A 15,073-nucleotide genomic window follows, 5' to 3' on the forward strand; every position below is an offset into this window, starting at 1 on the left:
TTATGGTCTTAAATGTGTGGCCTCTCTGGTACTACAGACTCCCACAGGGTAAAACATCCTCCCTCTATCGACTGTGTGAAGGCCTCTAAGAATTGTATACTTTAATCAGGTCTTTTATCATTCTCCTAAACCGCAATGCATATATGACCAAATTACTCAATCTGTCCTCAAAGAAAATGTCTCCTTACCTGGGATTAACCTAGTGAACTTTTTGTGGACTGTCTTCAATGGCAGTATGCCCTTAGGTAAAGGAACCAAAACTGTACACAATATTCCAGCTGTCGTCTTATTAATACTTTGTACAGTTTAGTAAAACTTCCAATCCTTTTGAAATAAAGGTCAGCAGTCCATTTGCCTTCCCTATAACCTGCTGAGCACGGATGTTAGCTTTTTTGATTTATGTTGAGGACCTCCAAAATCCTCTGTGCTGCAGCTTGCTGTCTTTCCCTATTTAAATAATGTTCAGCTCTTTTGTTCTTCCTGCCAAAGTGCATAATTTCTCATTTCCACACATTCCTTCTGATAAATTTTGCACACTCGCTTAATCTGTCTATTACTCACTGTAGTTCCTTCTCATTACTTTGCTTTCCACTGATTTTTGAGTTATCTGCAAATCTCACTATTGTATATCCACTTCCTCCCGATTTATTCTGTCCTACAGACAGTTATTGTTAGAAGCCTATAAATTATGCTGAACAGGGTCATCTTTCCTTTGTTATTCGTTGTCTCCATCCATCAATATCATTTGATCCTCGATCGCGCTATCATATTAGCACTGTTAAAGTTGCACTGCTACCCGTACCTTCCCTTCCTGACTGTCTGTTCAAAAGTCGTACATCACTAATATTTAGTTCCTAGCTCTGATCTTGTAATGTCTCTGTCACAGCTATAAGATCATACTCATTAGCCTATGTTTGTGCTGTTCAGTTATTCAGTTGTTTTGAATATTATGTATATTTAAGTAAAAAGCCATTCATTTTGCCTTTCTGCCAGTGGAGAGATATACCATATAGAAATAGTTTGGCTGGAAAACCAGCTATTTGCTGTAGATCTCAATTCTACATGTTTTTGTGTTGAGCATCACTGCTTTCTGAAGCTTAGTTTTTGCTCTGCATATGGAGTGACCAATATGAAATTCTCCCTTTGACCTGAAAGATAGTATCTAGTGTATTCACATTGTTTAAACATAAGGGAAAACCTTAGTGTATTACTAGTTGTTCTAGGTATGTGTAAAGATTTATAGCTTGGGTGCTGGTTGCAATTGTTGTGGGCATGTGTGCTGAGCTGGGAATTTGGTTTGCAGACGTTTTGTCCTCTTTCCAGGTGACATCTTCAGTGCTGTGGAGTCAGTCCCTTGTGAATTTGTTTTTTTTAATTAGTTGATTGTGTTAATTGTCCGTTACACCATACACTGCCTTGCATATACACAATTCAAAACACTTTCTAGTATACAGTATTTCAACACATTATACTCTTCTGTTGTTGCATGCAATCAAATCTCTGCCACACTCAAACTTTTTACTGAATTGACTGAAAATTGAATTAGGCAACTTTCTGTTTAAAAAAAAGTTGAAACTGCCATAGAGTCTTCACATTTATAAAATAATTAATGTAACTTGTACATATGTTATAGGTAATATGAATAATAAAATTCTATTGCAGTAGAACAATGTTGAATAATAGTATTTTGGCGATCCTAAATATGATAGCGTAAGAAATAATTGGAGAAAATACTGTAAAATCAAACTAAATGGTGCAAAACTTACCTTGGATGAAATAAATCATCTTTATATTATTTTTGAAATATGAATAATGCTTATTGAAAAGAGGATTGTTTTGAAAAGCCTATCAGTTAGAGTACCTGAATTTATAGTTGGGATATTTTTGTACGATCAGCTTAAAATCTGGATGTTATTTCTGTTCTCCCTCTGAATATTATGATGATAGTAGCTGAGATGCTGTTCCTGCTCTTCTCGTATTTGCACACAGTTAAACCCACTTTCATTCAAATCATGTATGTAAATCCTGTTGTCTGTACATTCTCCAGATGTGTTGTCTTTTTTGCTAACTTACTTGTCTGACCAATGTTTGAAAGAGCTGCATGGGCAGTTAAATCAATTTTAAGCAATATTTTGACATTCCTAATGCCAAATTGAAAGTACAATTATAGTGACATTCGTAGTGTAACTATTTGAATTAACTAATTCTGCTATGGTGCTTCTGATTTTGGAAAGATTATTTGCATCTTTATTTAATTCATCGCAGGGAGCAGAATTCGGAAGTTCCAGAAACAGAAGTTAGTGAGAATGAGGAAAACCCAGTCATATTACTTACGGTTGTACCAGCTAAAACGGAGAAGAAGGATGAGCCAGTCAGAAACAAGGTGCAGTATGCTTGGTCTATTTGGATCTTGGACCCTTAAAAGTCACCACAGCAGTCTTGTTTTTTTCCTGACCTTAGAAGGAAGGATGGGAAATAAATTTGATATGAAACGCACTTTTCACTATCTGCCCCACATCAAATCCATATGCTTTGTATCCATGTCTTTCTCTTGGAAGAGAAAAATGAGCATTTATGGCCAATTGTGATTTCTAATGTACAAAAATTCACAAGAAGGAAAATGTATGGTCACTTATTGAGAGTCACTTATTGTTATACAGCCATTATGACACTGAATGGCTATGTAGTCTGTCAACGACATGTTACTCTCTAAAGGACTCCAGTTGGTCCCATTCAACTACTCTGTTCCCCATAGGGTTGCAAATTTATTTCCCACAACTGCCTATCCAGTTTCTTTTTGATTGAAATGGACTTCAGTAAGGTGTTTGACAAGGTTCCTCATAAGAGGTTGGTTAGCAAGGATAGATTTCATGGAATACAGGGAGAACTAGCCATTTTGATACAAAACTAGCTTAACAGAGGGTAGTGGTGGAGGGTTGCTTTTCAGACTGGAGGCCTGTGACCAGTGGAGTGCCAAAAGGGTTGGTGCTGGGTCCACTATTTTTTGTCATTTATATAATCGATTTGGATATGAACATAGGAGGTATAGTTGGTAAGTTTGCAGATAACATCAAAATTGGAGATGTAGTAAACAGTGAAGGAGGTTACCTTAAATTACAATGAGATCTTGATGAGATGGGCTGAGGAGTGGCAGATGTAGTTTAATTTAGATAAATGCAAGGTGCTGCATTTTGGGAAAGTAAAATGATACGGTCCGAGGGATTGTTGCTGAACAAAGAGACCTTGGAGTGTAGGTTCATAGTTCCTTGAAAGTGGAGTCGCAGGTAGATAGGATAGTGAAGAAGGTGTTTGGTGTGCTTTCCTTTATTGATCAGAGCATTGATTATAGGAGTTGGGAGGTCATGTTGCGCTGTACAGGACATTGGTTAGGCCACTGTTGGAATATTGCGTGCAATTCTGGTCTCCTTCCTATCGAAAAGATGTTGTGAAACTTGAAAGGGTTCAGAAAAGATTTACAAGGATGTTGCCAGGGTTGGAGGATTTGAGCTATAGGGAGAGGCTGAACAGGCTGGAGCTGTTTTCGTTGGAGACTGAGGGGTGACCTTGTAGAGGTTTATAAAATCACAAGGGGTATGGATAGGATAAAGAGACAAAGTCTTTTCCCTAAGGTGGGGGAGACCAGAACGAGAGGGCATAGGTTTGGGGTGAGAGGGGAAAGATATAAAAGGGACGTAATGGGCAACGCTTTCATGCAGAGGATGGTGCATATATGGAATGATCTGCCAGAGGACGTGGTGGAGGCTGGTACAATTGCAACATTTGAAAGGCATCTGGATGGGTATATGAATAGGAAGGGTTTGGAGGGATATGGGCCAAATGCTGGCAAATGGGATTAGGTTGGAATATCTGATCAGCACGGGCAAGTTGGACTGAAGGGTCTGTTTCTGTGCTCTATGACTCTATGAAATCATCTGTTATTTTCATTATTTGCTCCCATCACCCTCATAAGCAGTAATTTACAGGTATTTGCCACTTGCATATATTTTTTTACAAAAGCTGCTTCCCCAAAGGTGTCCTGCATCTCTGGCCCAGAACCTTAAATCTGTGCTCCCTGATCCTCAAATTCTTTTCTTTATTTACTTTTCCTACTTTGTATATCTTTTCAAATCTCTCCTCTTGCTCCATAGTGGACCAACCCAGCTTCTCAAATATTATCTTGTAGCTAAACTTCCATAGAATAATTTTGCTAAACCACCTGTGCACCATCTTATGCATCCTCACCTTCTTCCTAAAGTGTGATGTCCAAAATTGGATGCAGTACAGGTAGTTTTTCAATAACGTGATGTTTTTGTTCTTTTGCAACCTCACATTATAGAAAAATCATGCTTTAAAAGCTGCACTTAGTGTTGGCAATGTAATTGCATTACAGCCAACACACATTTTAAAAGTTTGCACCCCCAATTCATCAATTGCATTACAGCGAATTTGCATTAATAAAACACGCGTTATAGCAGAGCTTCAATTGTGTCCTAACTGGACTTTTGTAAACGTTCCTCATAACTCCTCTCCTTTTGTACTCAATACTTACTTCTATAAAACACAATCCCAAATGCTTTGTTTACAGTTCTCAATATTCTCACAGATTAATACACATGAATCTCCAGGTATCTTTGTCCCTGAACATTCTTTAAGCTATGTTATTAATGGTGTATTGCATTTCCTTGTTTCTTATACCAAAATGCAACATCTCTCACTTCTCTGTATCATGCTCTGTTTGCCAGATACCCAAGTTTGGTATTCTGTATTCCTAATCTTAAGTCATTTTATATACACCAAAAAAAAGTTGTCCTAGCACTGAACTATGGAGAATATCACTGTAGCCATCCTCAGTCTGAAAAACATGCTGTTCTCTGTCCATAGACCATTTTTTATGAAAGCTAACACTACAATTCCAGCAGCCTGAATTCTGTTAACCAGCTTTTTATTTAATACTTTTGTTAGACACTTTTGTACAATCCCTGTAGGCACCAGTTATTGCTTTCCATTCATCTGCCTTCCCTGTCACTTCATAAAAACTTCACTTATTAGTCAGGCATGATATGCCTATTCCAAATCTGTACTACCTATCTTTTAATTAGTTTAACTCTCCAGGCCCTTCTTAACTTTTTTCCTCTCAAATTATTGTTTCTAAAATCTCAATCACCAAAGTCTACCGTTGATAAACTGGTAGACCTCCAGTTACATATCCTTGTGCCCTTTCTCAGATATTGTCATGTTTGCCAATCCTTTGAATAAATCATATCAATATACTTTATTTAATTGCAAAATATATGGTTCTGGTCAAATTGGATTGAAAACATTTCATCCTTTCCTCAACTTTATTATAAAATCTTAGAGATAAGCTGTGCAGTAACAATTTTGTGCCTTATGGTAAGATGTCCTTTAAACATGGATAGCTGACACATTGCATTCCACCATTCGAATGTTATTTTAAATCAATGGGTTTTATAAACTAAAAGAAAACTTCTTCAAAATAGAATCATGAGCAATAGCTTCTGTAATTATCTACTGCAGTATTACGCATTGCTCTGTGTACATTCTGTCCTCCTTATAATAGGAGATGTCCTCTGAACAGTCTTTACCACCACAGACCAGTACAGAACGTGGAAAAAAAAGGACAGCGCCAGCTGGTTCCGAGAATATTCAGCAGATAACAGAAGAGAGAAAATCTGAAGAGTCAGCAGCACCGGTTCCACCCAAAGCCAGACGAGGACGTCCTCCCAAAGCTGTATCTGAAAGTAATACTGCAAAGAACTCAGACCCAAACAAAGCTGCAGGAAGAGGCAGAAAGCGAGTTGCAGCCAGTCAGGAGAGTCCTGCAGAACCAGAAACAACAAATGTTAAAGTACCAAAACAGCAAGAAACAAACGTCAAGCGAGCATCAGCACAGCGACAAATGGATCTACAAAGGTAGTTTTTGTTGGGAGGAGAGCTTTTGATGAATGTTTATTTCTCTTTGTCTGGTTTTTTTACTTTCAAAATTTGCTTTTGTCCTCTCTGCCAGCTTTACCAAGTTAATAACTGAATGAACATAACACGTCAGTTTAAGGGAATGAAGTAGAATTTCCTGCTACTGACTTTGAGCCCTATTTATTTTTCAGAATCCAGGTTTTGGACAGTGATGGATATTCAGTGATGGATCTAGAGTCTACTCCAGAAAGTTCAGCTGAGGAACTGGATTTGTTTAAATCCTGTGAGAGCAGCCAGAATGAGGTTGATAACACAAAGCTAGCAGAGAGAGGCTTCCTTAAGGTGCAGTAGTATTAAAGACCAATTGTAAAATCTTATTGAAAGAGACAACATGAAAACATTCAGACTAGCCTAACTAGGGTTAGGTGGAAGACCTTAAATGAACTGTTTTAGGCTCAGAAAATCAGCTCTCTTACGTCTTCCTCATCTGGAGACGTCCAGGTCCAAAATAAGTTTCTAACTCTGTGAAATAGCTAAGACTCAATGCAGCCAAAATCACTTTTGTTAACAAACTCATGATTGACGAAGGTGCAAATTTCACACATTAGAGCCTCCATCAGTAACCCATACCATAACATAACGCAAGTTAAAATAATTCAAATTCTATAGGTCTGTTGCAAGAAACTGAGATATTTGATTTTTACTTTTTTTTTAAAGTTACTGTGTGCCATCTGTGGTGAGTTGGCAAGTTGGATACAAAACTGGCTTGGTCATAGAAATCAGGGTAGTTGTGGGGAGTGTTTTTCTGACTGGAGGTCTGTGACCAGTATTGAGATCTCTATTGTTTGTACTATATATAAATGATTTGAATGAAAATGCAGGTAATCTGATTAGTAAATTTGCAGATGACACAAAAATTGGAGTTGTTGTTAATGAGGAAGATTATCGATGGTTACAGGAGGATGTAGACAAGTTGTAAATTTGGGCATAGAAATGGCTAATGGAGTTTAATCTGGATAAGTGAGGTGGTGCATTTTGGGAGGTCAAATGCAAGAGGAAAGTATCCAGTAAATGGCCGGATCCATTGGAAGCATTGAAAACAGAGGGATCTTGAGGTGCAACTCCATAACTCCCTGAAAGTGGCCACACAAGTGAATAAGGTGGTAAAGAAGGCCAATGGCATGCTTGCTTTCGTCAGTCAGGGGACTGAGTAAAGAAGTTGGCAAGTCATATTGCAGCTAATTAAAACTTTAGTTGGGCCATATTTGGAGTATTGTATGCGGTTCTGGTCACCACACAACAGGAAGGGTATGGAGACTTTGGAGCAGTGCAAAAGAGGTTTACCAGAATTGGAGTGTGTTAGTGATAAGGAGGCTGGACAAACTTGATTTGTTTTTGCGAGAGCATCAGAGTCTGAGGAGTGAACTTATGGAAGTATATTAAATTATGAGAAACATGGATAGGGTGGAAACATCAGATATGAGGAGGCATAAGTTTAAGGTGTGAGGAAAGAAATTTGAAGGAGATGTGCAAGGAAAGCTTTTTTTTTACATAGAGGGTGATAAGTGCCTGGAATGCCCTGCCAGCGGAGGTGGTAGAAGTGGAGATGGTAGCAGTGTTTAAGAAGCACTTTGACACATAAATCCCCAGGCAGGGAATAGAGGGATATGGACCATATGCAGGCAGTTGTGATTAAATTAGAATGGCATCATGGTCGGCACAGACCTGGTGGGCTAAAGGTCCTGTGGTGTACTGTTCTATGTTTTTGTGTGTCTCCCAGACCTCCCATATGATTAGTGTCACAAAAAAGTCCTTGAAGAGAAGTTCAGAATTGGAAGACAAGTGAAATGGTGTAAATGTTGGAAATCTGAAGTAAAGGTAAAAACAAAGTGCTGGAAATCCTTAGCAGGTCAGACAAAACTGCTATGAGAGAAACAAAGTTAATTTTTCAGGTCAATAACCTACCATCTGGGCAAGTGAAAGGTGATTGACCTAAACCTGTAACATTTTTTCTCTGTCCATGGATGCTCCTAGACCTGCTAAGTATTTCCCGAATTTTCTGCTTTATCTCACAATGGGAGCGTGGTCTTCGACCTTCCAGCTGGTTTGTCTGAAGAGAACTAGAAACTTCAAATTTATATTTGCGTAAAGTGGTAGTAAAAAATCCTTGGGATTCCCTCACACTGAGTCTCAGATGCATCTTTGGAATGTTCATTAAAGTACAAATCGGCCTTTTTTACAAGAAAAGACAGGAAAAGATGAATAATCAAGGTGATGGCTTCCTTAATTTTAGTTTAGGGTATGTTCTTTCTCGAATTGTGTGTTTTTGTTTGAATATGACTTACTTTGTGATGGATAATCTTCTGGTCAGTCTTGAAGCTGTTGAGATTTCCAAGGCAGTCGGCTTCTGATGGTTGTTCAGTTCTTGCTGACAACTTCTTAATACTCTTCAGTATTTCACATTGATTTGTGAAGTGAAGGACAGTTTTTGTGTTATAGCAAATCATTTGAAGCTGGTGTAGAAAATCCAGGTTTAGATGTTAAGAAATCTGTTTTGGATCCCTTTAAAATATTTCATATGAAGATAAAAACAGTTGTATGGGATGCTGACAGTTTGAGCATTGGACTATCTGTGGATGTTCTTTGAAATCTGATATCATATGATGACAATTTTGAATCTTCTCAAGACATATAACTTCCACTATTTTCTAAATTAAAAAGTTTTTCCAAGAATTGTCCATGTGCACTTTTATTGCCTCTGCTTCTGAATCCTCGACGTTTAGTTTTATAACCTGACATCTTGATCGTAATAATCTCAGCAAGAAAATGTGTAATCAGCCAAGTACACATGAACCAAATTGACAAAATCTATCAAGCATACCCTTTGTTCTGCCTCTTCAGTTTATTCAGTTATTTCCTCCCTTGGAAGACTAAAGGTAAAACTATTGAGAATAAAAACGTGTGAATTTCATCTTTCCCTCTTGTGGAATTAAGTAAAAGCATATATATTCTATTATTAGAGAATTTTCTTAGCTAGGGTTATTTCCCCAGTGAGGACTTCACTATTGATTGTGTCACATAATAAGGTATATGCTGAGCTTTGATGCAAATATGCATAGACTAACATTACAGATTTTCTTTGACTGTGAGGGTTCAATATAGTTGCTAATGTGGAATATTTGCATTACAGCTTGTGTACAATGCTTTATACGAATGTTTGGTGCTGACACACATTCTCCCAAATTCCAGTGTTGACATTCTTTACCATGGGCACGAAATTCACTCAATATGTGTCAAAAAAATCTGTAGTTCTGAGATTCTTACAGGAAGGGGTTAAAAATAACTTACTTCTATAAATGAAACTACATTATCAAAGTTGAGCTTCATACCCTTCTAACAAGACAGCCTTCTAAATATGCAGCATTTCCTCTTGCCATCCTAGTTGCTGCTGAAACTGAGTATTTCTAGAAGACTGCTCCTGCCAATCTCTTTGACTAGCTGTCTGTCAAAGCTCTATTATTTAGAATGACGTCCACTAATTTATCATTGAATTTAAATTCCTCATCCTTCCATCTTTCCAAACCTTCATGGTACCTTTTGCTGCTTTACATTCCTTCGTTTCCCTTTGCTTTTCTAATTCTAGCTCTCTGTGTTGTACCTAACACAAACTTTCATCTTTAGCGGCAGAACTATCTGCGATCTCAACCCTGTTTTCTGAAACTCCCTCTGTAAACCCTTCTTGTTCTGAACCCATCTTTAAAAGATTTCTCCAAATCAATTCCTTAACTCAAAGCTTCGAAATCAAACTTCTTCACCTCCTAAAACTTCCATAGAGCGTCTGTATTTGTTCTCCTGTATGGTATGTTCTTGGATATTAAAAAAAAATATAAATGCAAGTTGTTACTTCCACAAAATTGTAAGCACTCCTTTGCATTTGATCTCACAGAAAATACCAGTTCACAAAGCAATCACAATATACATACATATATAATGTGTGCCTGTTCAGTACGACAATTTCTTTGTTTTGCTTTCTTCAACTTTTCATAATTTGTTTTGTGTAGGTAAGAAGAAAGTCCATGCCAAAGGGAAGGAGACAAAGGCTGTAGAAAAGAAGTATTCCTTGCCACTGAGGGAAATGTACCACATAAAAGGATTTGAGATACTATACAAAACCTTAAATTAGTTTACACAACTCCTCACCCTCAAAACATCAGGACAGCACTGCATCAGAGTTTTAGTTAAGATATTATTGAACTCCTTCATTTAAATTTAATTGAACATTTAACTTTGCAATGTTGGAAGGACAGCATTGTAATTCCCTGGGATTATTTTTATGAAGCATTTTATATGTTAAGATTACTTAACTATTATCAACACTCATAAAAATAATTGCTAGATTAGGATTTTGTTACAAGATGTCTTATTTAACCATTTTAATTATGCATCAGTAATTTGACTGCAGCAGTTTACCTTCCAAAGTAAGTTATTACACTGATTTGTGAAGTCGTTAGTGGTGCATTATCGTCATGCGTTACTATCAATTTTTTCAGGCAGAAGCATTTGTATTATTTAAAATAGTCCCATATTGAACAGAATTTGATTTTGGTGAGTGTGGAAGAATGAAACTATTGCTTAAAAGAGCAGTTGGATATACACTTATAATATTTGGATCTACTGCCATACATGTCGTAAAGACTTACAAAAAAAAAGTGATTACTAAAGTCTGCTGTTAGACGTTGGGGATATTTTTGACACTGTTCTTTGAAATGTTTGCACTGAGTCCATATTGTTTATCCTTCTCAATAAGAAATCGCAGCAAGTTATGTGTATCTGTAGACTAGCCAGAGTCTGTATTTACAAAAAAAGTCATATTTTTGTGTAATATATATTAACAGTTAATGGAATTTGCACAGGGAAATGTGGGTCTTTTGTGAATACAGACTGAAGTCTCATGATGGCATGATAATGGAATTGCTGCCTTTTGTGCTTTTCTCCCCCTCCACTCCAATGTATCCTTTTTTTTCTCTTCTGCTTACCTTCATTTCCCCAGGAGAGTGAGGATGATCTGAAAATATGGAGTTCTCTACAGTTGCCAATGGCCAATAGGCAACACACTTTCTAGGGTGGGATTGGGCTATTTGTATTTATGTCTACCCTTTCCCTGAATGGTTGAGCTTACAATAAAACTCTACCATCTGACAACCCAGCTGAGAACTCATGAAGTTGAACCTTCGTAGCAAAGTGCAAATGTTTGTTTAAGCTAGTGTTTGAATTTGGGGTTCAAAGGACTCTTATGTGGATGTTCAATACTCTGCTTAATGGGTTATTCTTGAATTGCAGCTTTTAATGTTGAATATTGGAAAGAGTAAAAATTAGAACAGGATGTTTTTAAAAAATCCTCTATCCTAACATTACCTTTTAAATCCTGCTTTTAGTAGTTTTAATTTATGAAAATTTATCAGAGGCCTTTTATGTTCTACTTTCTTATAAAAGTATATTGCTCTGAAAGGTAAATGGAAACGTTTTGAGTTTCAGATTTTTGTATCAAATCTTGAAGTAAATTGAGGTACTTTTGAAAGACCAGTTTTATGATGAAATGTTCAAGTTACCAGGCTCTGTAACCAATGATGTAAAAAATGAAGTGTTTTAGAAAAATTTGGATTTTGGCAGCTTGTGAAGACAGTTCAAAAAGTTCAGATCGTTAATGCATTTAACTGAGTGTTTTTATTGATATGTTCAAATTTTTTTAAATACTATTTTTCACCAGTTTGTCTCCCAGTTCACGCTCATCTTTGTTTATTTTAGTGAAATTCGTTACAATTGCATCAATGTTGTGATTCCAGACATTGTTCATTGTAGTTATTGTGTACATTATGATGTACACATGATCATATTTAAATTTTTGTTGCATAAAAAATAAATGCTTCTTAGGTGTTTCCTGGTTTCTGTTTCTCTCTCTCAAAACCTGTACTCCTGAACAATTTAACAGGATAGATTAATGGCAAGAGATGCATATTGAAAATGATTCAGTCTATGTTTAAAATTTTAAATGATGTGGAGTCAGGAGCAGGGAAGGAGAAACTGTCCAGAGAAGATGAGCCTTCTTAGACTACTGGGAAACTTAATCCATCGCCACCATACATCATGAATTGAATCCTCTCACTTCCGCCCTCAAAAATGCATAATAAAGTGGGAATTTTGACGTCTTAATTTTCTACCTAAACCATTGGGGCACAGTCAACATGGTTTTAAAAAGGATTTATTTGTTGATAAAGGACTTGTTTTTTGTTTCCATGTCAATTTAAAAGGATTGATCAATCCCAGGCCATTAGCATCCTTGTGAACAGTTCACTGGCTTCAATGTTGAATCTCATCAATTAAGTATCCATTGACCATGGCTTATGAATACCTTTTATAGGTGGCCACTGTTGAATTTCTATCACCTGAATTTTTCTTATGCTTTAGTTATACCTTCAATTATGGTGTCATTTCAATTTATAACTGTAGTGTCAACGTCACCTAAGATTAGTCTTTATTTTCTGAATCCTGTGTCTATGGACGACTCCTATAGCTATTAATTTTTAAAAATTTTCTTTTCCAATGACTGAATCAAGCTGTTACTTGGAGTGCATAGCAGAACTGAAGCTTTGTTAACAGGCTTGACAAGTTATACAGATTCACAGTAACCACCTATCTGTTTGGATTTCGCAGCTACAAACAAAACACAAGAAGTCACCAGGACAAGGCAGGTGCTGATATCTCCGTAAAACAAATTCAGCAGCTGGCTTTCTGCCAATAGTGAATTGTGCCTTAACAGACATGTCAAATAACCACAACAGTCACTTCCTGGTATTTGTAGTACTTCCTTCCAATGTTGCATGACTTTAAGCAGTATGAGGCTTGCTTCAAACTCCGCAAAGACTTCAATGCAGCTGGCTTGTTTACTAGAAGACTAGCTTGATGAGCGTGTACTTTCTCAATTGCTCCGGGTCAGAGAGTTTCACAGTTGAGCTAAGCAAGAGGTATTCATGAGTATTGCAGGAAAACAAACCTGAGGAGTGGTTTCCAGCAATTTATGACCAATTTGAAGTTGTTACCAAGTCTTCTGGACTAGCACAACCTTTGATGCAAGACTTGTCTAACTCTAGGTTCTGTATCTAGAAGATAGATAGATAAAAGTGGAAGAGCACTTTTGTGCTCTAGGGAACTTAATTTTATATCTTGTCGGAAAAAAAGTCATTAAGCAAACTGGTTTTAAATACTCCTGAGAAGTCAACTTCGATTTTATAAGAAAAACAAAGATGGATATAAGCTCTATTATATAAAATGACAGAATATGGAAATGCCCAAAGCTGCTAACCACCCACGAAAGTGTAAAGAGAATTAAATGTTTGAAAGGAAATTGTATTCAGCATTGAAACTGCAAATGTGCATTACCTCCTCCCTATTCCACCAGATGAAGTTTATGTATGTTCTCTAGACTATTGTTAACACTTCCCAAAGCAACTCTGCAATTGTGAACAATGTACAATAAAAATATTGAAAACAATTAGGAGGATCAGTGTTATAGCAATCAACTATGAATGGCCTTAATAGATGGAACACACCGCATTACATATATGACTGAGGAACTCCAAAAAAGAACCTCTTGAAGTTACCTTTACAGAGAATGTACTTTATGAACAATCCTAACTATTTTGAGGACTACCAATGGAGTTTGAAACCTTTCGGAGACCTTGAACACTTTAGAATGCACATCAGCAGTGAATGGCTGCCATAATAGATCGTAGCAAGAATTCCTGTGGACTGCATCCAATAGTTTTTTTTAAAAAATGGCAAATGGCACATTGTCATGGATTCAACTGTCAGTGAAGGATTGCACCTAACCAAGAAATATTGAGTTCAGGGGAATACATGAAAATTGAGGGCTACCTTTCTCAAAACAAGTATTCAAACCTGTTGGACAGTACAGAAATATCTAGTTATCTTTTAATGGCTAAAGAAAGGTGCAATTAGGCAAAGAAAATTCAAGGTTTTGTTCCCTTTGTAATCTAAAAAGGATATTTATTTACACTTGGCAACCTTACAAGATATCTGTCATGTTGCATTGAAGAGGAATGAAACAATTGAGAATCAGCATAATGTGCAGATTTTGGAATCATTCCTTGTAATATATTTGTGTTACTTGGTGACTGACCCAGGAAGTTGAGGTTGAGAGCCACGGATTTGTTTTAACATGTATATAGCAAATGCAATATTAACAATTATCAAACTATCAACTCACTTGATTAAATCTACTTTTCCAACTTTCCCAATGACTCAGCCGGTTTTTCCAGTGCATAATTGAACTGTATGGACCAAGAAAGATACCAGATTGGTGTCCTCATCTGTATATAATTAATTTGCCAGGGCAAAGGTGTACACGTGTTGCGACTAATGTCAGTGCCACTAAACTGGGAGGAGAGATTAAGTCAGTACTTCCTCCTATCACTAGCCTACACTGCCAGTGTGTTGCCCTGTTTTTGAGCCCACACTTGGTGCTGTGCATCCAGCTTGAACCTGGAATTGAACAAAATGATTGAAGGAAATTGGACCTCTGGCCTCGTGCAATCTGCATTCTGCTCATGCTTCCATACCCTTGTCTGCATTAGCATGCAGGTAAGTGCCAGGTAGAGAGATTATCACAGAAGGGATTGAATGCAAATCCAATGGACTTTGGGGAGTGCCCATGTGCTGTTCCAGAATTGAGGATATTAGAAATCAATAGCATTTGCTTTTTATTGGCAGCTGCAGGGTCTCCTGAAAAATGCAGAATGGTTGATAAATTTTGTAATAGTGTCCATTATCCCACATTAGTGGTGTTTACATCTCAAATAAACCCAATTTCTGTTCAGGGACATCCAAGAAAATATTGGCACTAAAGGTTTAGGAAGAGTTACATTAGAATGCTTTGTTAGTGATTTTTGAGAAGATTTGTACTCAGGTTGATGATAAGTTTGTAAGTTAGCTCGCTGAGCTTGAAGGTTTGTTTTCAGATGTTTCATCACCATGACTAGGTAACATCATCAGTGAGGGTCTCTGGTGAAGCGCTGGTGCTATGTCCTGCCTCTCTATTTATAGGTCTTAGTTTTTTTAAGGTGGG

The 15,073-nt window shown here is 37.1% G+C and overlaps 1 protein-coding gene across 9 annotated transcripts in view; it reads left to right on the forward strand.

Moving 5' to 3' along the window:
- Positions 1 to 14,241, forward strand: part of pds5a (PDS5 cohesin associated factor A) — a 220,537-nt gene extending 206,296 nt beyond the window's left edge. For 3 of the 9 annotated variants that reach the window (XM_043692710.1, XM_043692731.1, XM_043692718.1), the window contains exons 31-34: positions 2,266 to 2,383; positions 5,579 to 5,931; positions 6,123 to 6,273; positions 9,993 to 14,241. In XM_043692710.1, coding sequence (XP_043548645.1) covers positions 2,266 to 2,383; positions 5,579 to 5,931; positions 6,123 to 6,273; positions 9,993 to 10,037 — 667 coding nt within the window. In that variant the 3' untranslated portion in view covers positions 10,038 to 14,241. The remainder of the gene's footprint in view (positions 1 to 2,265; positions 2,384 to 5,578; positions 5,932 to 6,122; positions 6,274 to 9,992) is intronic. The other 6 variants (XM_043692723.1, XM_043692739.1, XM_043692745.1 and 3 more) reach the window with 6 other exon arrangements.
- Positions 14,242 to 15,073: the final 832 nt, after the last annotated feature.

Source organism: Chiloscyllium plagiosum, chromosome 1 (genome assembly GCF_004010195.1).
Source record: "Chiloscyllium plagiosum isolate BGI_BamShark_2017 chromosome 1, ASM401019v2, whole genome shotgun sequence".
In the NCBI taxonomy this organism is placed as follows: domain Eukaryota; kingdom Metazoa; phylum Chordata; class Chondrichthyes; order Orectolobiformes; family Hemiscylliidae; genus Chiloscyllium; species Chiloscyllium plagiosum.